Source organism: Polypterus senegalus, chromosome 6, assembly GCF_016835505.1.
Source record: "Polypterus senegalus isolate Bchr_013 chromosome 6, ASM1683550v1, whole genome shotgun sequence".
NCBI lineage: Eukaryota > Metazoa > Chordata > Cladistia > Polypteriformes > Polypteridae > Polypterus > Polypterus senegalus.
Genome location: NC_053159.1, coordinates 107,796,624 through 107,816,609, shown reverse-complemented (window position 1 = coordinate 107,816,609; position 19,986 = coordinate 107,796,624). Strand labels below are relative to the sequence as shown.

General features: G+C 38.3%; 1 protein-coding gene across 5 annotated transcripts in view; it reads left to right on the top strand.

Moving 5' to 3' along the window:
- The window catches only part of acaca (acetyl-CoA carboxylase alpha), a 187,890-nt gene that overhangs the window by 88,229 nt on the left and 79,675 nt on the right, over positions 1-19,986 (top strand). For 3 of the 5 annotated variants that reach the window (XM_039756717.1, XM_039756718.1, XM_039756716.1), the window contains 5 exons: positions 8,651-8,707; positions 8,954-8,998; positions 15,132-15,173; positions 15,910-16,125; positions 17,393-17,548. In XM_039756717.1, the coding sequence (XP_039612651.1) occupies positions 8,651-8,707; positions 8,954-8,998; positions 15,132-15,173; positions 15,910-16,125; positions 17,393-17,548 (516 nt within the window). The remainder of the gene's footprint in view (positions 1-8,650; positions 8,708-8,953; positions 8,999-15,131; positions 15,174-15,909; positions 16,126-17,392; positions 17,549-19,986) is intronic. The other 2 variants (XM_039756721.1, XM_039756719.1) reach the window with 1 other exon arrangement.

The window sequence follows — 19,986 nt, the reverse complement described above, 5'->3', positions numbered from 1 at the left end:
TAAACTGTGGGGTTTGGCCTGGAGACTCTCTTGTGTTACAGCTAATTTTGGTACCTTAAACTATTTCAAGCTGGGCTTTAGGAGTTTCTTTTATATTCATTTTTGTTTTTTATCTGATATATCTTTTCTCATGGTTCAGAATGAATGGCATGTTATGAATGTGACCTCTGTTTTGGGATGGGGAGTTTACATATCCACTAAATCAAGAATCATTGCAACAGTTGACATGTTTGGTCAGCTTTTAAGAATTATGTGAAATAATTATATGTTTTAATCCGTCTATTGCTCTCTGTGTATTCTATGTACTGCACCTGCATGACTTGGAATATTTTTGTTATGTTTCGATACTATATAAAAATAATAATGCAGAGTGGAAATTTCATGTAAATCTATAACAGTCTATAATAAGGTTGCATTTTTCAGATCTTCTAGATAAAGTATTAAGAAATTCTGAATGTCACTTACACTATTAGGTGAACATCTGCAATAAATCAGAATCATTTTCAAAAAAGTAATACTTCTTTAAAAATTCACATGGCATTTTTCTCACTAGCATGTCATTTTAATAATTCAAATTTTAAATTCACAGTATTTCAAAGATTGTTGCTGCTGGCTGGTCTGTCATCATAATGACAGACTACATGGACTAATCTCCCCAATTGCATTGTTGGCTGTATGTGGTTCAAGACTCGGCACTTCTGCAGAGATAAGATGAAATTTGACGCTGAGTCTGTGTTAGTTTGACACCACCAAAAACTAAATGCTAGGGGTGTCCTTACTGTAGCCTGAGACTGAATCTCTTTCATTGACTCATGCACTTCTGCTAAAGTTAGTAAGGGCAATATTCAGAGAGCATCACAATATGAAATATTCTGAACACGGAGGATAATTCCTGCGATACCTACATACAGAAGAGATGCATTCTAAGAGGATTACTTGCTTAAAAAAAGGTAGCCGTCATTTAATTGAAGGTTTACGACCCTGCAGAATAGCCGTGCAGTCAATGAGGAGATATTTTGTTGCTCAGAACATCTTACAAATAGTCAATTTACTGTGTGCTGTCTCTGCTTTCCAGGACTTTCTAAGTGTATTTTACTGTGACACAGATAATTCCTTTTCAGCCTTGGGAATACGCATATTATAACTTAATATATTCAAAGAAAGAAAGATACATAGATAAATGTTCTATCTATCTGTCGGTCTGTCTTTCTGTCAGTCAGTACACATATAGATGGATACTGCTGGTGCACCTGTTCAATTAGAGAACGCGTTATATGAAATAAACACAAGCACACAGAAAAAATCCTGTTATTCATATTTGCATGTCCCCTGACTGTCAGGCAAAGTAGCTTTCTCATCCTGCACAATAGAGCCAATAATATGTACTCAAAAGCACTCCTTTCTTACTTACATTTTTTTTTCCAATTGGCTGACCACAGTGTACCCTGGACAGTAAGCCTTTGCCCCTTTTCATGTCCTGATTTATACTATGACAATGGAAGTGAGTGGCCATTAAATCCCATCCAGGGTTTAAATACACCCCATCTTCGTTCCTAAACACTCCTAGAAAGTTCATGGGCCTGTCTATTACATCGCTCTCTCCATTGATCCAAGGTGCTTTTGCATCCCTGAGCATATATTCTTAATTAAATGATCAGGTTTTATGTGGGAATATTCAGACATTTGCTGCTTTCATATTCTACTGGATAGACATCAGATCCACGTTTCATAGTTAGAAAATCTCAAGTAAATGCCCTTGAAAGTATCCAACAGTGGGAAGATTTCAACATACCTCATATTTGCTGTAAAACATTAAATCCATGTCAACTAAACTCTCAAAATGTTAATTGTGAAAACTCCTCTAACATGTGAATGAACAATGCCAAATCTATCATGCATAATGTGGTCCTGTCTCTTACATGACATGATCCATTTTGTGCCGTTCTGCCCTAGTCATGTTTTCACTCTAATGGCTTCATGGGCGTCCTTTGCATTACTGGGGCCTACCGCTTCTTCCCCACTTCCATTTGCCAACAATTTACTTTATTCACATAAATTGCACTTATAAGTACTGTATATAGTATAATTCAAATGTAACAAAAAATGACAACCAGCAAAAAAGGAAATTATAATTTTGAAACATCAATAGGCATTTTCCATGCAAAATAAACAGAGTTCTTTTTCTACTCTTTTCTAAAGCTTCAGTTAGTCTTTAGTCCTGTGTCAGATGCACTCTGCTGAATCATAAGGCAAGCAAACAGTAGTGATTGCAGCAGAATACCCTAAAATGCCATGGAAGCGCATTATATATAAATATTATATTATATTATATTATATTATATTATATTATATTATATTATATTATTACACTTCATAGAACTAAATAGGCATAAATGTGAGTACCCTTTTAAAATTTGAGCCATTAGTGCCCATTCTGGTCCTAGTGATCCTGTGACAATAGGATAGCCTTTAGCCTTTAGAGTTGATACACAACATTTTTATGTTTTTATGTATGTTGAGCAGTTTCCTACAATGATAACAATTCTTCCAGTAGTTATTTATTTGATTATGATATATGTTCAAGATCTTGCATGTATACCGTGTAGAGCCTAGGGGTTTGAATTTTCCATTTACATAGTCAATTAACACAAGAGAAACAATTTATTATTCCTGCTGACTATTTACAATTTAGATCTTCTGCGCTTGAAGGACTCAGCCATGCATTTCTTCTTCCAGTTTGGCATTGTGCTGCTACCTCACTGCTCTAGGCACTGGATTTCATTTCTCAACCCAGTCACTGACTGTGAGGTGCTTGTCAAGTCAAGTTTATTATCATTTGTACTTTTGTCCTTCCTTGTATTTTCTGCAGGTACTTAATAGAGTATGATTGTTGTGTGTGAGTAATGGGCTGATTCCTCATCATGTTGTAGGTTTTCTTTGTGCCACTCTGCTTCCAATGGTCCTGTATTGGGAAAAGCAGGAAAGATAATGATATCTTTTAGTAGCACACTTTATATAGAGCAGTAAGCAATTGTCAAATTAACCAGCAGATGGAGATAGTAAGCCATTTTCCATAATACTGGAAATACTATTTGATTATTAACTTTAAGTTTTGCATTGTTGCAGAATGTTACCTTACTAAATCACAGAGCTTAGTATGGATCATGCAAGCTAAATAAAAGCAAGTTAATAATCAGATTGCACCTTTTATGAAAATAGAGTCAGAAACATACTTAATGAATGTCCATGTTTGAGTATATGAGGATGAATAGAAATCTATTGGCGATGGATGTAATGGATAAATCCTAAATTCAGAGTTAGTGAAATTGCCTCCCTCAGCTTTGACACCCCCCATAAGTAATGTCCTCAGGAAGTGAGAACAGCAGCATGCAATTCAACTAAATGAAGAATGGCTGATGTTTTACAAAAGCTATGAACGTATACAAAACTACAGAAGGCAAGCTTTGTGAAATAGTCACGGACATTGTTATTGCAGTCAAAGAAAAGAGGCGATTTTTCAGCTCACTTCATTTCATTTTGACAAGCTCAAAGTTCTGTGCACATTTACATTTATAATGCAGTTCAATTAAAGCACAAAATAAAATTCAACTGACCCCTTTGATGGACTGTTGCCTCATTCATTGCTGACTCCTGCCTTGTTCTCAGTGCTAACATCATGTTCTCCAGCCTCTCATGACCTTCATTTGGATTAAACAGGTTTGAGAATGTTACAGTATGTTTTGTTATAATATTTTATAAAATCATCAAAACACCATGCAGCTTATAGAAATACTATATACATACTGTACATATATCTGTAGACAGTATTTTTTATTATTTATAAAGAATATTAAAGAAACTCTTAACAGTAATAAAACCAAGTTTAACTAATAATTATAAATGCAAGTCAAAGACTTTCTGACCTTAGTCAACTGGCCTCCAAACTGTTAGACATTCTACATCATGGTTTATACAGGCTAATGCAGAATGACAAAAGTCTCTCAGTGGGGCTGACTTAGATGATGCCAACTTCTCATGTCCACTCTGATCTTTTGTCCAAAGGCCATGAGAAATGTATTAATCAGAATGGCAATGCCGATAAGTACTACCACAGTACACCAAGATGAAAAAACTAACTGGGAAGGTAGTAATAGCTGATCATATTGATTGCCACATTTACTACAAATAACCGTAAACTATCAGCAGCATGTCTAACAGGCAAATGTTATGCTAACGCAATGAGTCTTCAGGTTTGATTTAAATTCTGGGCCTCTTAAATATCATCAAGTGTATCATTCCAAAGTTTGTAGGCCTTTCTTGGTAATTTTTTAAAGGTCTACATCGTCTGATTGCAGTGTGTTCCTTAGACTCTAAGCATTAAATCATTTTGCTATGTTCTTTAGATCTTTAGAGCATCTCAGTTGAAGGAACACAACATAATTTTGAATTGCTGAGCAGGTCAAACTTAGTGACTGCTGTTGCTGGATCTCATTGCATTGATGTTGTCACATTACCCGACTAGAGATTGCAGGGGATGATGGATTATACAGGGTGACACAGAAAAATGTGAACTTTTGAAAAACCCAATAAAAATAGAAGAAATCCAACAAAACAGTTTTATTGACAGCAAGTGAACCACTACAACTTGCCTTTTAAGAGACAGTAATCCAAATTATCAATGTCTGAAAATTACATCCTGTAGATGGCATCCTCCTGTACGTATGCATTCTTCCAATCTGCTGTTGAGGTTCCCCATTGATCGCTGCAACATCTCAGCTGGGATACCATGAACTTCGTCTTGAATTCTTTGTTTCAATTCATTCAGTGTCCTTGGCCGAGTCATGTAGACCCAACTCTTAAGGTAGCTGCACAAGAAAAAGTCACAAACGGACAAATCCGGTGATCTTGAGGGCCAGGGAATGTCACCGAATCATGAGATGACAGGGTTACTGAACAAGTCTCACACAGCTGCCATTGATTCCCTTGCAATTGATTACTAAATGACTAAATGGCGAGATCGTTTACAACTCAAGGTCCCGTTCCACAGTGCTGCCAACTGTACATGGCTGCCACTACGCATTTCAAAAGTTCCCGTTTTTCTGTGTCACCCTGTATATGTGTCTCATGACTTTCAAGGACATTTTCAGAGTTCCAAAGTTTTGTGAACTTGCCACATTTTAACAGCCAATAACATGCTGCCTGACAGCACTGGTGGCTGTGCGAATGTTTTCCAGGTGTGGTGAGTTCAGCCCCACACTTGACCCACCTTTTTCCTTTTTCCATTCTGTTGTGGTGTAACAAAAACAAGACTTTGGAGAAACAAGCCCCTTTTCTGTTCTGTTGTCCAAAAACAATAGTTTTTCTTCTTTCCTTTTGGCATTAATGGATGCCTTGTACTTGGTTGTTAATTCTGAGACACTTGGAAACACATCCCTATGACTTAAAAGAATTCTCCACCCAAAAATGATTTTTTTTTATATGTTTCTTACGCACATATATTTTGTAGTAGAGACAAGAAAAAATTTCAATCTCATGTTTTCATGAGGAGATTACATCTTGGAGAATCGATTTGTGTGGGATGCTGTGGTGACCAATTCTGGACAACAGTAAATAAAATTAAAAATGTCCATGGGAAAAGTAAAAAAAAAATCTCACATTACTTGTATTGCATAATTCATTCTGTACATGCAAAATGTGTTCACCAGTTACTTCCTGAAAACTCTGCGTTGAATGTCAACAGGAAAGACGTCTTTCTCATAATACACACCCACCTCTCCCCATAAGTCATTGGTCAAGAATCGTGTCTTCAAATTAGAAGCACAGAGTTTTGGGAATGATGTCTTTCGTTTTGACAGTCAATGCTGAGTTTTCAGGAAGTAACTGTTAATAATATTTTACCCAAAAATGCGTATTTTCACCATTCAAATGGATAACAAGCGTGGATTATATGACACAAGTTATGAGTATTTTTTTTCCTTTTTCCCACAAATATTTCTTTACATCATTTACAATTGTCCAGAATTGGTCACGGCAGGGTCCCATTGAAATGGAATATTCAATATGTAATTTCTCCACGAAAACATGAGATTGAATTTTTTTCTCAGCAACCACTACAAATTACATGGGGTAAAGAAGATATAAATTCATATAAGACAGCATTGAGCCTGTTTGATTTTGTCTGGGCGAGTCATAGAATTGTTTGGCTGAGTTGCTGGAGATGTCAGACTACATATTTAGATATCATGAGAGCCCACTGTGACTGCCCCTACTTATTAAAATTATATAAATGAAATCTACAATTGAAAATCGGTTGAAAAGTTGTATAGTGTCATGGGAACTTAAAAGATGTCATTGTTTCTAAACATTTTCTGAATATCCTCCAACTAAAAGAACAGTTTTTTTTCTCCAAATTAAAAACATAAATATTTCAATTCTTTTTGGCAGTTTATTGTGTTAATTAAAAGTTAGTAAATAGTTTAGTTTATCAAGTATAGCAAAATATTTTCAGAAATACATAGAAAACTGGCTGCACTAGGCTGACAAGACAGAAGCAATACAGGTCTACATTATAAAAACAAATTTCTGATATTACTTTATAAAAATAAGCAGCTTTGTGGTGAATCATGACACCTATGAATATGACAATATCAATTAAGCACATCACATGGACTTGCGTTATGGAAAAATGAAATAAATGCATGCCTAGTACATTTATTACCTTGTTTTTTTATGTGTGCATTGTGTAACATTAAACAATATTAGGGGAAAATGACCTTTATTACTGTTCTGAATGTTGTTTTTAGTGTAACATGAATACAAAGTACAAAAGTGTTTACTGTATGCCAAACGACTTGTGGAGCTATACTTAGGGAGTATTTTCTTCCGTTCATTTTTGGATAATTTAAGTGAGAGTCAGCTTGTCATTGATTGTGTGTTTTACATTTTATGGTTCCAATAATCATTTAACTTACCAGGTATTACTTCAAGCAGCATTAAGTGGGTATTACAGAGATTCTCACAAATCGCTTACGTAATGAGGAGTTGTTTCCTATACACAACTCTGATGCCATTTCAAAACATTGTATTGTGGATCTGTAAAAGAAGAAAATATATATGTTAAAATAACATATCTCAGGTTAAATCTGAAATGGTAAACTATACCATAACTCACGTCACACAATTTTTTTTTTAAGATAAAAAAATGGATTTTTACATGGTCATCGTCCAGTGCTTTTTTGGAAATATTTCAATGAATGTAGAACATTACCGACACATTGCCTTGCAGATTAAGTGTGGCACATTTCAACAAAATTGGTCCACTGGAGTTAATTCAAGTGGACAGACAGACAAGTAATGACAAATGTAAGTGCTTCATATTATATGTGAATGTGCCTTACAATTTGGTCCTAGCATCACTAAACTGGTTAAAAATGGATGGATGGGGACAGGGAGACCATTGATCCCATATAGGGTTATCCATTGATTATCCTGATCTGTGAGTTGTCATGCAACAATAGAAACTACCCTGCAAAATGTATGTCCTATTTAAAATAATATAGCTACTTGGTTTTAGCTAGTTGACTTATTGTTCCTTTCTATAACCTATGTTTTGGTTTAGTGTAAAATCAGTAGAGAAAAATCATGGAGCTTATATTATGTGATCGACAAGGTGCGGCACAAACCTCTCAAAGACATAATTCAGGTTAGTGGCGGCTAGACCATATAACCACTTGAAAGATGCGGTTCCAGTAATTTTATCAAGGGACATTTAAATGGTTATTCCAAAAGAAATGTGCTGCTATTATTTTTCAAATCTTTTTCTTCTCTTGAAATGTGCATTTTTGTGCCAATTCAGAGCACACTTCATATCTAATTTATAGTGTAGTTAGCTTGATGTTCCAAAATAAGCAATTTCAGACAAAGGTTGCCAATACTCACACTTATCTATGGCTATAAATAGTTGATTATCGAACATTTGTCTGCAAGCTCTGCCAGAAAATTAAAAGCGTGAAAGAGATACTGAAATTGGTGCAAATCATTTTGCAAGAAGCAAACTTCGGATCATATAAATCTGCGGTGAAGAAGGAACTGTTTGCAGAAATGTACTGACTGGCTGCAGGCAGCTGAAATAGGCAGGGTGTTGCTTAGTGATTCTCTCCTTTTTAATAATGCAATCAAAACACTGCCTCTGCTCTGCCATTATCTACCACTTGCTGCTCAATTTGTTTTGTAAAAATGAAGAGTTGACTGCTTACGATATGCCTGCAAGTGGTCAGGAAGCAAGGAGGCTGGACTTTGAATAGCTGTCACCGTTCATGCATCCTGCCATTAAAGTAGTCAACAGCAGCACCGCAAACTGAAATTAGATTTCCTGTGGCTGATACTGTGTCAGAAAATTGGGGTGGGGAGGGAAGAGCCCTGCATCCCTAGTCATCATCAAAATAAAAAAAAGAACTCTTTTTGAAAATGGCTGCTGCTGTTGAAGTTGAATGGCGTATCACTATGTGTGTTCTAAATTTCCCATTTTTCTCCCTCTTGGTGCTTACTTTCTATGTTATGATCCTATGATGTAAACATAAGGTATATCCAACAGGAACACCTATAAGACTTAAACCTTCTTTCTCTCTCTTTTTTTTTTTTTTTTTAATAGAGGTCTGTCTTGTTTGACCATGGAATTCGCAGACTGACTTTCTTAGTGGCACAAAAGGTATGGGTGCTTTAAACACTTAGGATTCCCTTTTTCTTGATTCAAGAATTGTTAATTTTGTACTTTGGCACTTTTCTAAGTTAATGAACTATTCTAATAAAGATAATATTCATAATTAATATAATTTTTCCTCTGTACGATGTGCTACCTTAATTTATTATAATTTATTGTGATTAATGAAATTCTGCTTCTTAAAGCTGCCATCTTTTTCTTCTGTCCTTCTCTTTGCCATTTTCAAACTATAAGGATTTCAGAAAGCAGGTCAGCTATGAGGTGGATCAAAGATTCCATGTAAGTAGAAAAGGTCTTTGTGGCACTTATAAACAAATGTAATGCCCTCGACCTTGCAGTGTTGGGGTCAAGGGGCCCATTTAACTCTGCAAAAACTTCTGTGGCTTGTGTCACATGGGATATTTTGGTGTTCACAGAGAGAAACGGGGGCAAAATGGCTTTGGGAGTTCTGGTCTTGTTACCTTCTGTGGATTTGCATGTTCCCTTCTTGTCTAATGCTTTTTTTTGGGGGGTACTTGAGTGCGTCTCCCAAATTGCAAAGGTCTTTTTGTTCTTGGTTACCTGGAAACAAGTAAACTATTCATGTGCCCTGCAGTAACATCTTTATTTCTTAATAAAGCTTACAAATGAACACTTCAACCCCAACACATTTTTCAGAAGACTACAATAAGTACAGTTTTAGTTGCTGTAAAACAGATAGACCCTTTTTTTCTATTATTATCTGTTAACATCCATTGTCTATATCTAAATTTACATTTAATACCTTCAAAAAAAAACTCACTGCCTACAGGTTACATTTTAGACCAATACATATTGTATCGGTTTTGGCCCAGTTTTGGAACAATGGACCAGTTTTTTACCCTCACACAGATTCTGTGTTCAGTACATGGGAGTATGGCCAACCAGTCTACATGTGTTTTGTGGATCTGAAAAAGGCATATGTTCACATCCCCTGGTTCAGCCTTGGGGGGTGTTTTGGGAGTATGGAGTACCGGGTCTGCTGTTGTATACTATTTGGTCCCTGTACAATAAGGGACCAAGGGTGTGGATTGCACCTCTGCGTTTTGTAGATGATGTGGTCCTGCTGCCCTCTTTGGGCTGTGACCACAGACATGCACTGGGGTGGTTTGCAGCAGAGTGTGAAGTGCCTGGAATGAAAATCAGCACCTTCTAGTCTGATGTCATGGTTCTCAACTGGAAAAGGGGGAACTGCCTTCTCCAGGTTGGGGATGAGGTGCTGCCTCAACCGGAGGAGTTCAAGTATCTTGTGGCCTTGTTCATGAGTGAGGAAAGAAGGGAGCTGGAGTTTAATAGATGGATCAGATTAATTAATTAGGATTAATCTACAGTTAAGCAGACATTGTACTGGTCAGTCTTGGTTAAAAGAGAGTTGTACCGAAAGGAAGAACTCCCAATTTACTGGTCGATCTGCGTTTATGTCCTCACCTATGGTCATGAGCTGCGTGTAGTGACTGAAAGAACTAGGTTGTGGGTACAAGTTGCAGAAATGTGTCCCTTTGCAGGGTGTCTGGGCTCAGCTTTTGAAAGAGGGTGATGTTTGCAGACATTTGGGAGCAGTTTAAAGTAGACCTGATACTCCTCCAAATTGAAAGGATCCACTTGAGGGTGTTTTAGCATCTTATTAGAATGCTTCCTAGGGGAAGTGTTTTGGGCATGTCCAAGCGAGAGGAGACCTCCAGAGAGACCTAGGAGACACTGAAGAGATTGTATCATTTGTCTGGCCTGGGAACTTCATTGGTATCCCTATTCCTCCCAGAGGATTTGGAACAGGTGTTGAGGAAAAGGATCTTTGCTTAGACTGCTGCCCCCATGACCCAGACCTGGATAAGCGGCAGAAAATGGATCAATGTATCCACTTCTGGTAATATGTGCGTTGGACTAAGTTTCTTCCAACACCTTTATTACACATGTTATACATACATGCAACCACCCTTCCATGCCTCCTGCCCCTATACTTCCAAACATCACCTTGGTCTTTTCTCCATTTCCCTTGAGGACTTTTGCTTAAAAACTACTTCTCCAGTCAGGTATCTTCCTTCAGTTCAACTTCTGTTTTTGCCATCAAAACAAGAACATCAGCATACAACCTTCTCTGCTTTGTCACTTCAGCTGTCTCAGTCTACCAGGTCATTTGACTGTTTTGGTTTGGTTTGGTTTCAGTGTACCAGACCAGTTGACTATTTCAGTCAAGTTTTGACATGTCACTTACTGGTTTATGGTTAATCCCAGTCTGCTGGGTCAGTTGACTGACTGACTTCATTCTCGGGGTACCCCATCGGCCCACCATCTAGGTTTAGTCTTGGTCTCCTGATCTAGTAGACTATCAGTCATGTATGACAACATTACCTCAAAATATCTCAAAAGATATTTGTCATTACCACTGCAATTTAATCCCAAGAAGACATTAAAACACCTTCTCTAGAGTCCTCAAGGAAGTTAGTCATTTAGGAGACATATTACGTTACACACACACACACACACACACACACACACACACATACATACAGTATAAACCATATTGCTTTCAATTTAATAAATTTAAAATGAACCCTTTTTTAAAATCAGTGTGCATCAATTCACTTTCCCCTTTCACAAGCCTTTACACACTTTTTGGTGAAGCTGGATTTTTGTGGACCTCCGGGCTGTAAAATTGATCTATTAGTGAAAACTGTTTTTCCTTGGGTTGTCTGTAAATAGCCAAGAATGTCTTGACAGTGAGTCAATCATATAGCTTTATATTTATTGATACAAACACATATATACTGTATAGTGTCTTTATCATTTACTGTACTTCCAGTTTCACCTTTTCTCACATGATAATATCTCTTGTGATAATGTCCTTAGTTTGCAATACTATATTAGCTAAAACTCCCTAGAGTGGTTAAATAAGTCATCTTTAGATATCTATTTTTTTTAGTTTCTGTGGACCAGTCTTGGTCTGCTGGGTCAGTTGACTATCTCAGATCAGTCTCATGGTACTGGAGTAGCTGGCCCTCTCAGTCTATAGTATTAGTCTGCCAGGTCAGTTGAATGCCTCAGCTTAGTTTAAGTGTAACGAGACCAGTTAACTTTCTTAGTTTCGCCTTGTCCTAAAGTGTCATTTAACAGTATTTGACTGCTGGGTCGATCGACTGTCTTAGTGTACCAGATCATCTAAGTTTATTCTAACTGTGTTACTTGACTGTTTCAGTTCAGACTCGATCTACCCGGCTGTCAGCATTCAGTCTTAACATTGACAGTTAAGTGTGCTGCTTCAGCTGACCTGATCAGACATTTATTTCAGTCCATAGTCTCATTTGTCTGAGTCAGATGTGTGTTTGTCAGTCCATAGTGCCAGTTCTCTGCCTCTGTCGTAAGTCAATTCGCAGTCTCAATCTGTGATTCCAGTTTGCTAAGTCAGTCTGTGAATTGATTCTGCTGTTTACAGTCTCAGTGGGCAAGCTCTACAAGTTGCTGTAGTCATCCATTGTCCATCAACCTTTGTTTTATGTCACAGTACTTTACTAAAACGACAAAATGCAAAGATATCTGAAATAAAAACAAACTTTAAACTCAAATAAATAAAAGTAAAATGTTAACAGGCCATTTATTATTTTCTGTCTGAAATGCTTATTATTGTAGAAAAAGTAGCATGCAGATTTGAGCTAAACTAGAAACATCAGTATGCTGGATCAATCCGTTCTGATCTGATGTCTTTAATTGCCTTTCTGCCATAACAAGAGTTTCACTTATTTACTCCGCACACCGCAGCATGACCATTCAGGACAAAAAAAAAAAAGAAATAAAAGTGACCTCATACAAAGGAGTAAAATAAAATCCTTTTTGATTCATCTTATTTAATATGCTAGGTCTTTGTGATGGCATAATTGGGCTCACAGTTTGCAAGCCCATGGCTGGGGGGTGTCAAAGTTCTGTTTTTTTTTTTTTTTTATTTTTGCTCCCATCCAGTCCCATCTAATTTACCCCCATGAAGTAAAGACATATTTTGCACTCAAGTGTGTAAAAGTTAATGCTGTGTCCTGTGAGACCTCTGCCTCCCAGCCAGCATGCCGCAATGTGGGATTATGGCTTGTTTTCATTTGATTTCACAGAACAGACCTTTGATTGCACTAAACCCGATTTGTTTTCAGCCTTTGGTTTTAATTACTACCGCTACTGGGTCCCTACTAATTATAAGGCTCCTTCTTTCTCTGATGGAGAATGATGCATTTCCCCGTTAAATTAAATCCTGTTAAATTAGGCTTCGTTTGCGGCACCTTCTCTTTGTAGCCTGCTAGACTCCTGGCTGCCAGTGGCTGGTTCTCTATTGAACATTCAGAGGATAACAGGAGCGCAGCCTTGTGTCTGTGCAACTGCTTGCCAAGTCTAGTGTGTTGTTTGCGGGGGCTGCCAACTTAACTTGGCAGCCAGTGCCTTGCTGCCGTGAGGGCTCCCAGTGCTTGGAGGTATTTATGATTTTGCTGCTGTCTGTAATGCAGACACATGTGAGTCTCAACGGGCCAGGAGAAAAAGGATGGGGAAGTTGTAAGTTCTGCTGGGGCACCAGAAAAAAAAAAGAAATGTTACAACAGTCCGCCTACCCGCTCGCTCTCCAAGAGTTGATTACCACAATTACTACCCTGACAAGCTCCCAACCTGAAGGCCTCTGATGTTGTGCCTCCCCGGACTTCCATTTTATTTACAGACGCGCTAATTGCCACCCAGCATGCCTGTTGAAAAGAAAGCAGATTCCAGTCAGCCCTCAATTTCCTCCTCGCATCGGCTGTTGCCACCATCATTAGGCTGGCTCGTTTTCGAATCTCCAGTCTCGCAGGGTGCCTCTGCAAGCTCATTTAGGGCCATCATCTGATTGTTTTCACAATGCTGATCTGATTATATCCCAGCAGGCGACTCAAACCATTCACATCACCACCATCCACCCCTTTCTGGAAGTTGTAACCTCACAATATTTGAATTTGCTTTTAAATTGGACTAAAATTATTTTGCCCTATGAAACTTTTGAACCAAAGGGTGCCTTCATTTTCCACAGCTTGCGTTGTCATCATGAACTCTCAACACGTGATGTCTAATGTGTTTGTCTATCGTCTTTCTCATCTCATATGTGCCTTTGCTATGCATGGCCACCTATTTGCATGTTGCCACTAACCCCTGGTGGCTTACGAGATGTCCTCAAAATGTCCCGTTTTTGTCGAGTATATTTCTCATTCTGTTCATTCTTATCACATTGTCCTGTAACATGACTAATGCTGCATGCTCATCTTGTACAGATCATGTTCTGTGTCTTTTGTATTTTCTTATTGTTCATTTACCTTTGGATCTCCTGTGCGTGTTCTGCTGTGATTTCACTCCGCCTGCCTTCTATGTACCCGTGTATTTCATATAATAATCTCGCATATATAGTGTGTCTGTCTTTTAAGGACTTATCTTCCTCAGTATTCTCTTTGTCTGACTTCATGTGCTTTATCAATTCATTTGCATGCCTTTTCATATGCCAGTTGTGGCACCTCTGTGTATGTCCTCTTGTTTTGTCAACATGTCAGTTTTCCCGTGTACTTATTACAAAGTGTAATACGTGTGTGTCTTTTGTTTTTATCATTCAATGCACTTATCCTCTTGTGTGTTTCAAGTGCCTTTCTGCTTCTGATCTGTGCCTGTCCTGCTGTGTGTGTTTATTTTATCAGTTCTCCTAAATATGCACAACCCTTGCTCTTCTCTTCTGTCCTATTTCTGCCCCACTGTCTGTCTCTACTATGTCTGTTCTTATATACTTTGCACTGACTCTTTCCCTCTGTGCATTTACTATGGTTTTACTAATCATTATCTTTGTTTTGCCATCTGTATGTCTGCCTTGCAATGTCCATGTGCCTGTCTGTGTGCTGCAGTTGGCCTGCTTTGTTCAGTATTTATAGTGTACCTGTTATTGATGTCCCGTGACTGACTTTCAGTGCCTAGCACATCTCCATTGCATTTAACTTCTTAAATATTATCTTCTCACAGGCTGTCTGCTTGATCATGTGCTGCATCTGTGTGCATCCATTTTCAGTCCTGCTATATATGTATTTGCCATGTCATTTTTACTTTTGTCCTTTGTCCATCCTGGTGGGTCTTCATTGTATGTGTCCTCCTGAAAAATGTACTGAATTTAGAATTCTCAGTATTTACTGTCCCACTCATGTGTCTGCATTTGCCTTCCTATGTGCGCCTTTTTATTACGGTGTATTGTCTCTTGAAGTCCTGTATCTGTTTTCCCATATTGATGCTTCTTTTCTGCTCTCGCCGGCTTCAGTATTTGGGTTGTTACCCTTTTTTTGTTGTTGTCTTAGCAGTGTTTATGTACATGTCTCTTTCATAAGTTCACCTTTTCTTCTTTTTATTTGTTATATTTTTATAGAGGGAATTTCCAAAATTTTTCACTTTCCGTGTAAGAGACAAGGTAAGCCTGACTTTTTTTTTTTTGCACATTTACTAATACCTTGAGAAAAATGAGATTAGTTTTTAATACATTTTAAATAAATTGCGTTCTATGGAGGCAGTCGGCGCACTCCAGTTTGGTTTGTCTTGACTTCTTCTGCTAACTGGTGACTGGTGGAGAAGATCTTTACAATGAGTCTCGACTCCAGAATGTTCAGACATTTCCAGAAAAGTTCTGTACGGCATCAGTGTGACTTCTGATGCCCTACAGTTGTCTGCATTGCAGTCGTGTTAACAGCAGGTCCCAGGATGATCTCCAAAATCGCTGTTTTATCTTTCTGGTCATGACAGAGGCTGCACATCACGTCACCTGCACAGCCTGTGTGCATGTTGATTTATGATTAAATTTGCTTTCCTTGAGTGCCTTTTTTCTGCCACTGCAGCCCGACTCATTATAATAATGAACTTCCTAATTATTTCACCATAGAGAGAAATGACTGCTATTAATAGTGTTTCATTACCTTTAATTTCATTTGTGTAGCATGGCTGGTAGCTTCTAGGCATTTTCCATTTCCTTTCTTGTGGCAGAACTATTTAGCTTTTCTTTGAGGGGAAAGAAACAACAAAAAGCTCATTGGTGTCAACTATGTACAACTTTGGTGTATCAGATATGTCTGGCCAGCCCTGCATATTTGGATAGTTCCTATGGTTAATGCAAATGGCAATTTGGAGGTGACAGTAATATTGTTTCATTTCAGTTTGAAGAAGATCGTATTTACCGACACCTTGAACCTGCTCTGGCCTTCCAGCTGGAGTTGAACCGGATGCGCAACTTTGACTTGACTGCCATTCCCTGTGCCAATCACAAGATGCACCTTTACTTAGGTGCTGCAAAGGTGGAAGTGGGCACAGAGGTTACAGACTACCGCTTCTTTGTGCGAGCGATCATCCGACACTCTGATCTTGTCACAAAGGTGTGTTTTGGCGTCATTATGAATGATAACATGAGAAATAGCATTTCAGCTAGCCACTTACCTCTTGGTCCTTCTAGTGTTTTTTCCACTATTCAGTAGGTCCACTAAATCAATAAAAGCAAAAATGATGTGCCAGTTTAAATAGGGAAAGTGAGTGTTGGCTCATACCTCTTTAGTTCTCAGTGCCAGTACTGCATGTGTGGTTTATAGCTGGAGATTCTTAAAATCTTTTTTATAAAACTTGGTGGGTATTATTTTGTTTTTCAGATTCTAGCTTCATATCGCCAGAATTGGGTGGGTAATGTACGGCAGTTCTAGTTTTATGACACAAGGGTACCACTCTTTGGTGGGGTGTGTTAAGTATTGGTTTGAGAATGACAGCACATAGTTTAGAGTAAAATGTGGTTTAATCTGGTTTTACGATGTCCTATATAATGGTCTTCTAACCTCATAGTTTTATCATTTCGACCATCATATAATAATCATAGCCTTAAGGATGTCAGCATGAGGTAAGCTGATGTTTGCTACTGGGCATTTTATGGGTGAGCTCCTCTGTTGGTGTATTGGCTTTAGAATAACAGCACTGGGTGAGAAATATGTGGTCCTGGGCCTTTAGTGAAAGTATTGAAGCAGTGATGGCATAAGCAGTGATTTCAGAATTACTCCAATGTGTTAGTAATGTCTGGTATTGCAGTATTAGTTTAAACAGGCAAACACAGAAGTGGCAGTGACTTGTACTTATCACTGCATATTAGTTTGAGAATACAACTACTAGGCTGGTGATGTTTGTTCTTGGGGTATTAAGTTACAAATACAGTAAGATATTTAGCAAAATGCCATCACCGTACCAGCACTGGGTACATTATATTTGTTACTAAATTTTTAGTTTGAAAATATAAGCACTAAATTGGAGGTGAAAGCATTCCATTGCTAAGCACTTGCTGGATGATGTCAGGTATGGGCACTTTGTCAATAGTTATACTAGTTTCAGAATGCCAGCACTTGTAAAACATATTTTTGTTCTTTGGTGTCATAGTGGTGTCACTGAGTGTTTAGATGTATGTTCTGTGCTGGGTTTTGTATGTAGTGTCATAACTTTGTTTTGTAACCTCTGTTTTAAGGATGTCCTCAATTGGACTGGATTGATTACACAGCAGTGATATTGCATATCTCCTGTCTTATACTAGAGAAAAGTGCTAAGAAAGTAAATTATTGGTTTTTAGCCTTTCCTTCACCTCTGCTTCTTTTGTGCTATGCTTTATCGCAGGAGGCCTCATTTGAATATTTACAGAATGAAGGTGAGCGCCTGCTTCTAGAAGCCATGGATGAACTCGAAGTGGCATTCAACAATACCAATGTCCGTACTGACTGCAACCACATCTTCCTTAATTTTGTTCCAACTGTCATTATGGATCCTTCCAAGGTAAGATGTTGCATTCCTCTGTTTATCTCAGTGTGAAAATACAAAAGCGCTTACTGTTGTCACCATGTCTATCTGTCCGTCCATCCCCATGAAACAACCCAGCTGCCATAGGACTGATTTTATTAAAATTCAGTACCTTTATTTTTAAAGAAACTTTGTCAGCAAAGTTCAATTTTCATAATACACTTTCTGTAATGTAGCATGCTGCATACATTTTTGCAAACTGAAAAACTCCCATTTAAAAGCATTAGCGAATTTCCATATTGTCCATCTTAAAATAGTGAAGCATTCTTTGCAACCCCAATTACCAATTCATTTACTGTTTCAGATTTAACTTGCGAGAAATGTTTCCATCTTGTATATTTTCTTTTTTCTATGCCTTATAGCAGCTCCTGATGGCAAAGCAAATCCCCAGTACAAGTTATTAAGACAGCAGTGGCAGGTGCAGCTTACTAGGCCTCCATTGGGTCCTTCTTTTATAAATTTTTATGTTAAGAAGTATTAGCCATAGGTCCTCCTTCCGTTAACAGTGATACGCTAATCAACGCATTTTATTACCTTACTTGAATTGGAATCTGGTGTCTATGAAAGCTGTTTAGTCATCACAAGCTTATTTGGGCTCAGTTTTAACTGCATCATATAGTAAAATGGCATTAAAAACTTGTATTATGTATAGTCTTCTAATAAATGTTATTCCATTCTGTTAACACTGTTATGTTTAAATGCTGCCTCGCAGTTAGGAGACCCGGGTTCGCTTCCCGGGTCCTCCCTGCGTGGAGTTTGCATGTTCTCCCCGTGTCTCGTGGGTTTCCTCCGGCGCCGGTTTCCTCCCACAATCCAAAGACATGCAGGTTAGGTGGATTGGCGATTCTAAATTGGCCCTAGTGTGTGCTTGGTGTGTGGGTGTGTTTGTGTGTGTCCTGTGGTGGGTTGGCATCCTGCCCAGGTTTGGTTCCTGCCTTGTGCCCTGTGTTGGCTGGGATTGGCTCCAGCAGACCCCCGTGACCCTGTATTCGGATTCAGGGGTTGGAAAATGGATGGATGGATTGGCTCCAGCAGACCCCCGTGACCCTGTGTTAGGATATAGCGGGTTGGATAATGGATGGATGGATATCTGTTTAAAGAAGTAAATAAACAAAAGTCACAAATGTTTCAACTTTGAAAATGGTTACTCTAGTCTTTGAATACACTTAAACATTATTCCTTGAGGACATTTCCTAACTTGTGGGAATGTGGAATGACAACTCAAGGTGGCAGCAGTCTAATCGTAGAGAGTTTAGTACATGAAACTTAACATCTGTAGACTGCAGCCTTTTGATAATGGTTGGGCAAGAGGCAGTATAAGAAAATACAAACTAAGTAAAGGAAAGGATCAGCTATTTTGACTGACAGAGGAAAGTGTACATCTCTACTGGGCATACATATACCACTGGTTTTATGCTGGATTATGTTTCTATAAAGGGGGAATCTGAAGCACCCTCCTTCTTTTTATGATGGGTGGTAGTCATATTTGGACTGGTCACCATTATAGTTTTAAACCTTCTTCAGGAGGTTATTTTTGGTGGGGTGTACTACAACATAACAAAAGGAAGAGTATTTTGATTTGAAGTCTTGTGTGTTTTTCAAGAAAAAAAAGTGTCAAAATCTACTAAATTGACACTTAAATGGACAAATAATGGCTGAGTAAAAGGTTAGCCTGTGCCCCCCGAAAGCTAACTTTAGCTGTCTGATGAGACATTTACCTTAACCATCCTGTTTATAATCAGAGGGCCTTTTTAATCATGTCATAATTGCACAGATTGACATGGCCTTAAACGGTCTTTCTAACATTATGGCCGACTTTAACACAGATGTCTTCTTGTGTACTTGGATCAGGGACCAACCAGGAAAATCTTGGGTTACTGCTGGAAGAGCTGTTGGTGAGGCCAGCAGAGGGCGCTTACTCTGTGGTCTGAATGTGGATCTCAATGCAGTGACGGGGAACACTGTGCTATAAAAATGGTGCTGTCCTTCGAATATAACGTAAAACCAAGGTCCTGATTCTTGGTGATCATTAATGATCCCTGGGCATCCTTTGTAAAGAGTAGGGGGTGTATCCTGATGTCCTGGCTCAATTGCCCAGTCATTCTATCCCCCTAATCACCTCCTGTCTCTAACTGGCTAACTGTCTCTCACCCCTTCACCACCTAACAGCAAATGTACGGTCAGTGTACTTGCAAAAAATGGCTGCCATCGCATCATCCTGGAGGATGCTGCACATTGGAGGTGGTTACAGTGGTTCCATACTCACTATGTAAAGCACTGTGAATAGTCAGAAAAGTGCTATATAAATATAAATAATAATTATTATTATTACAGTAGCCCTTTTTACCCTGCATCAATCATATGCTCTTGTTAGGCCCACATATGACTGAAAGGCAAGTTAACAGAGAGCTCTG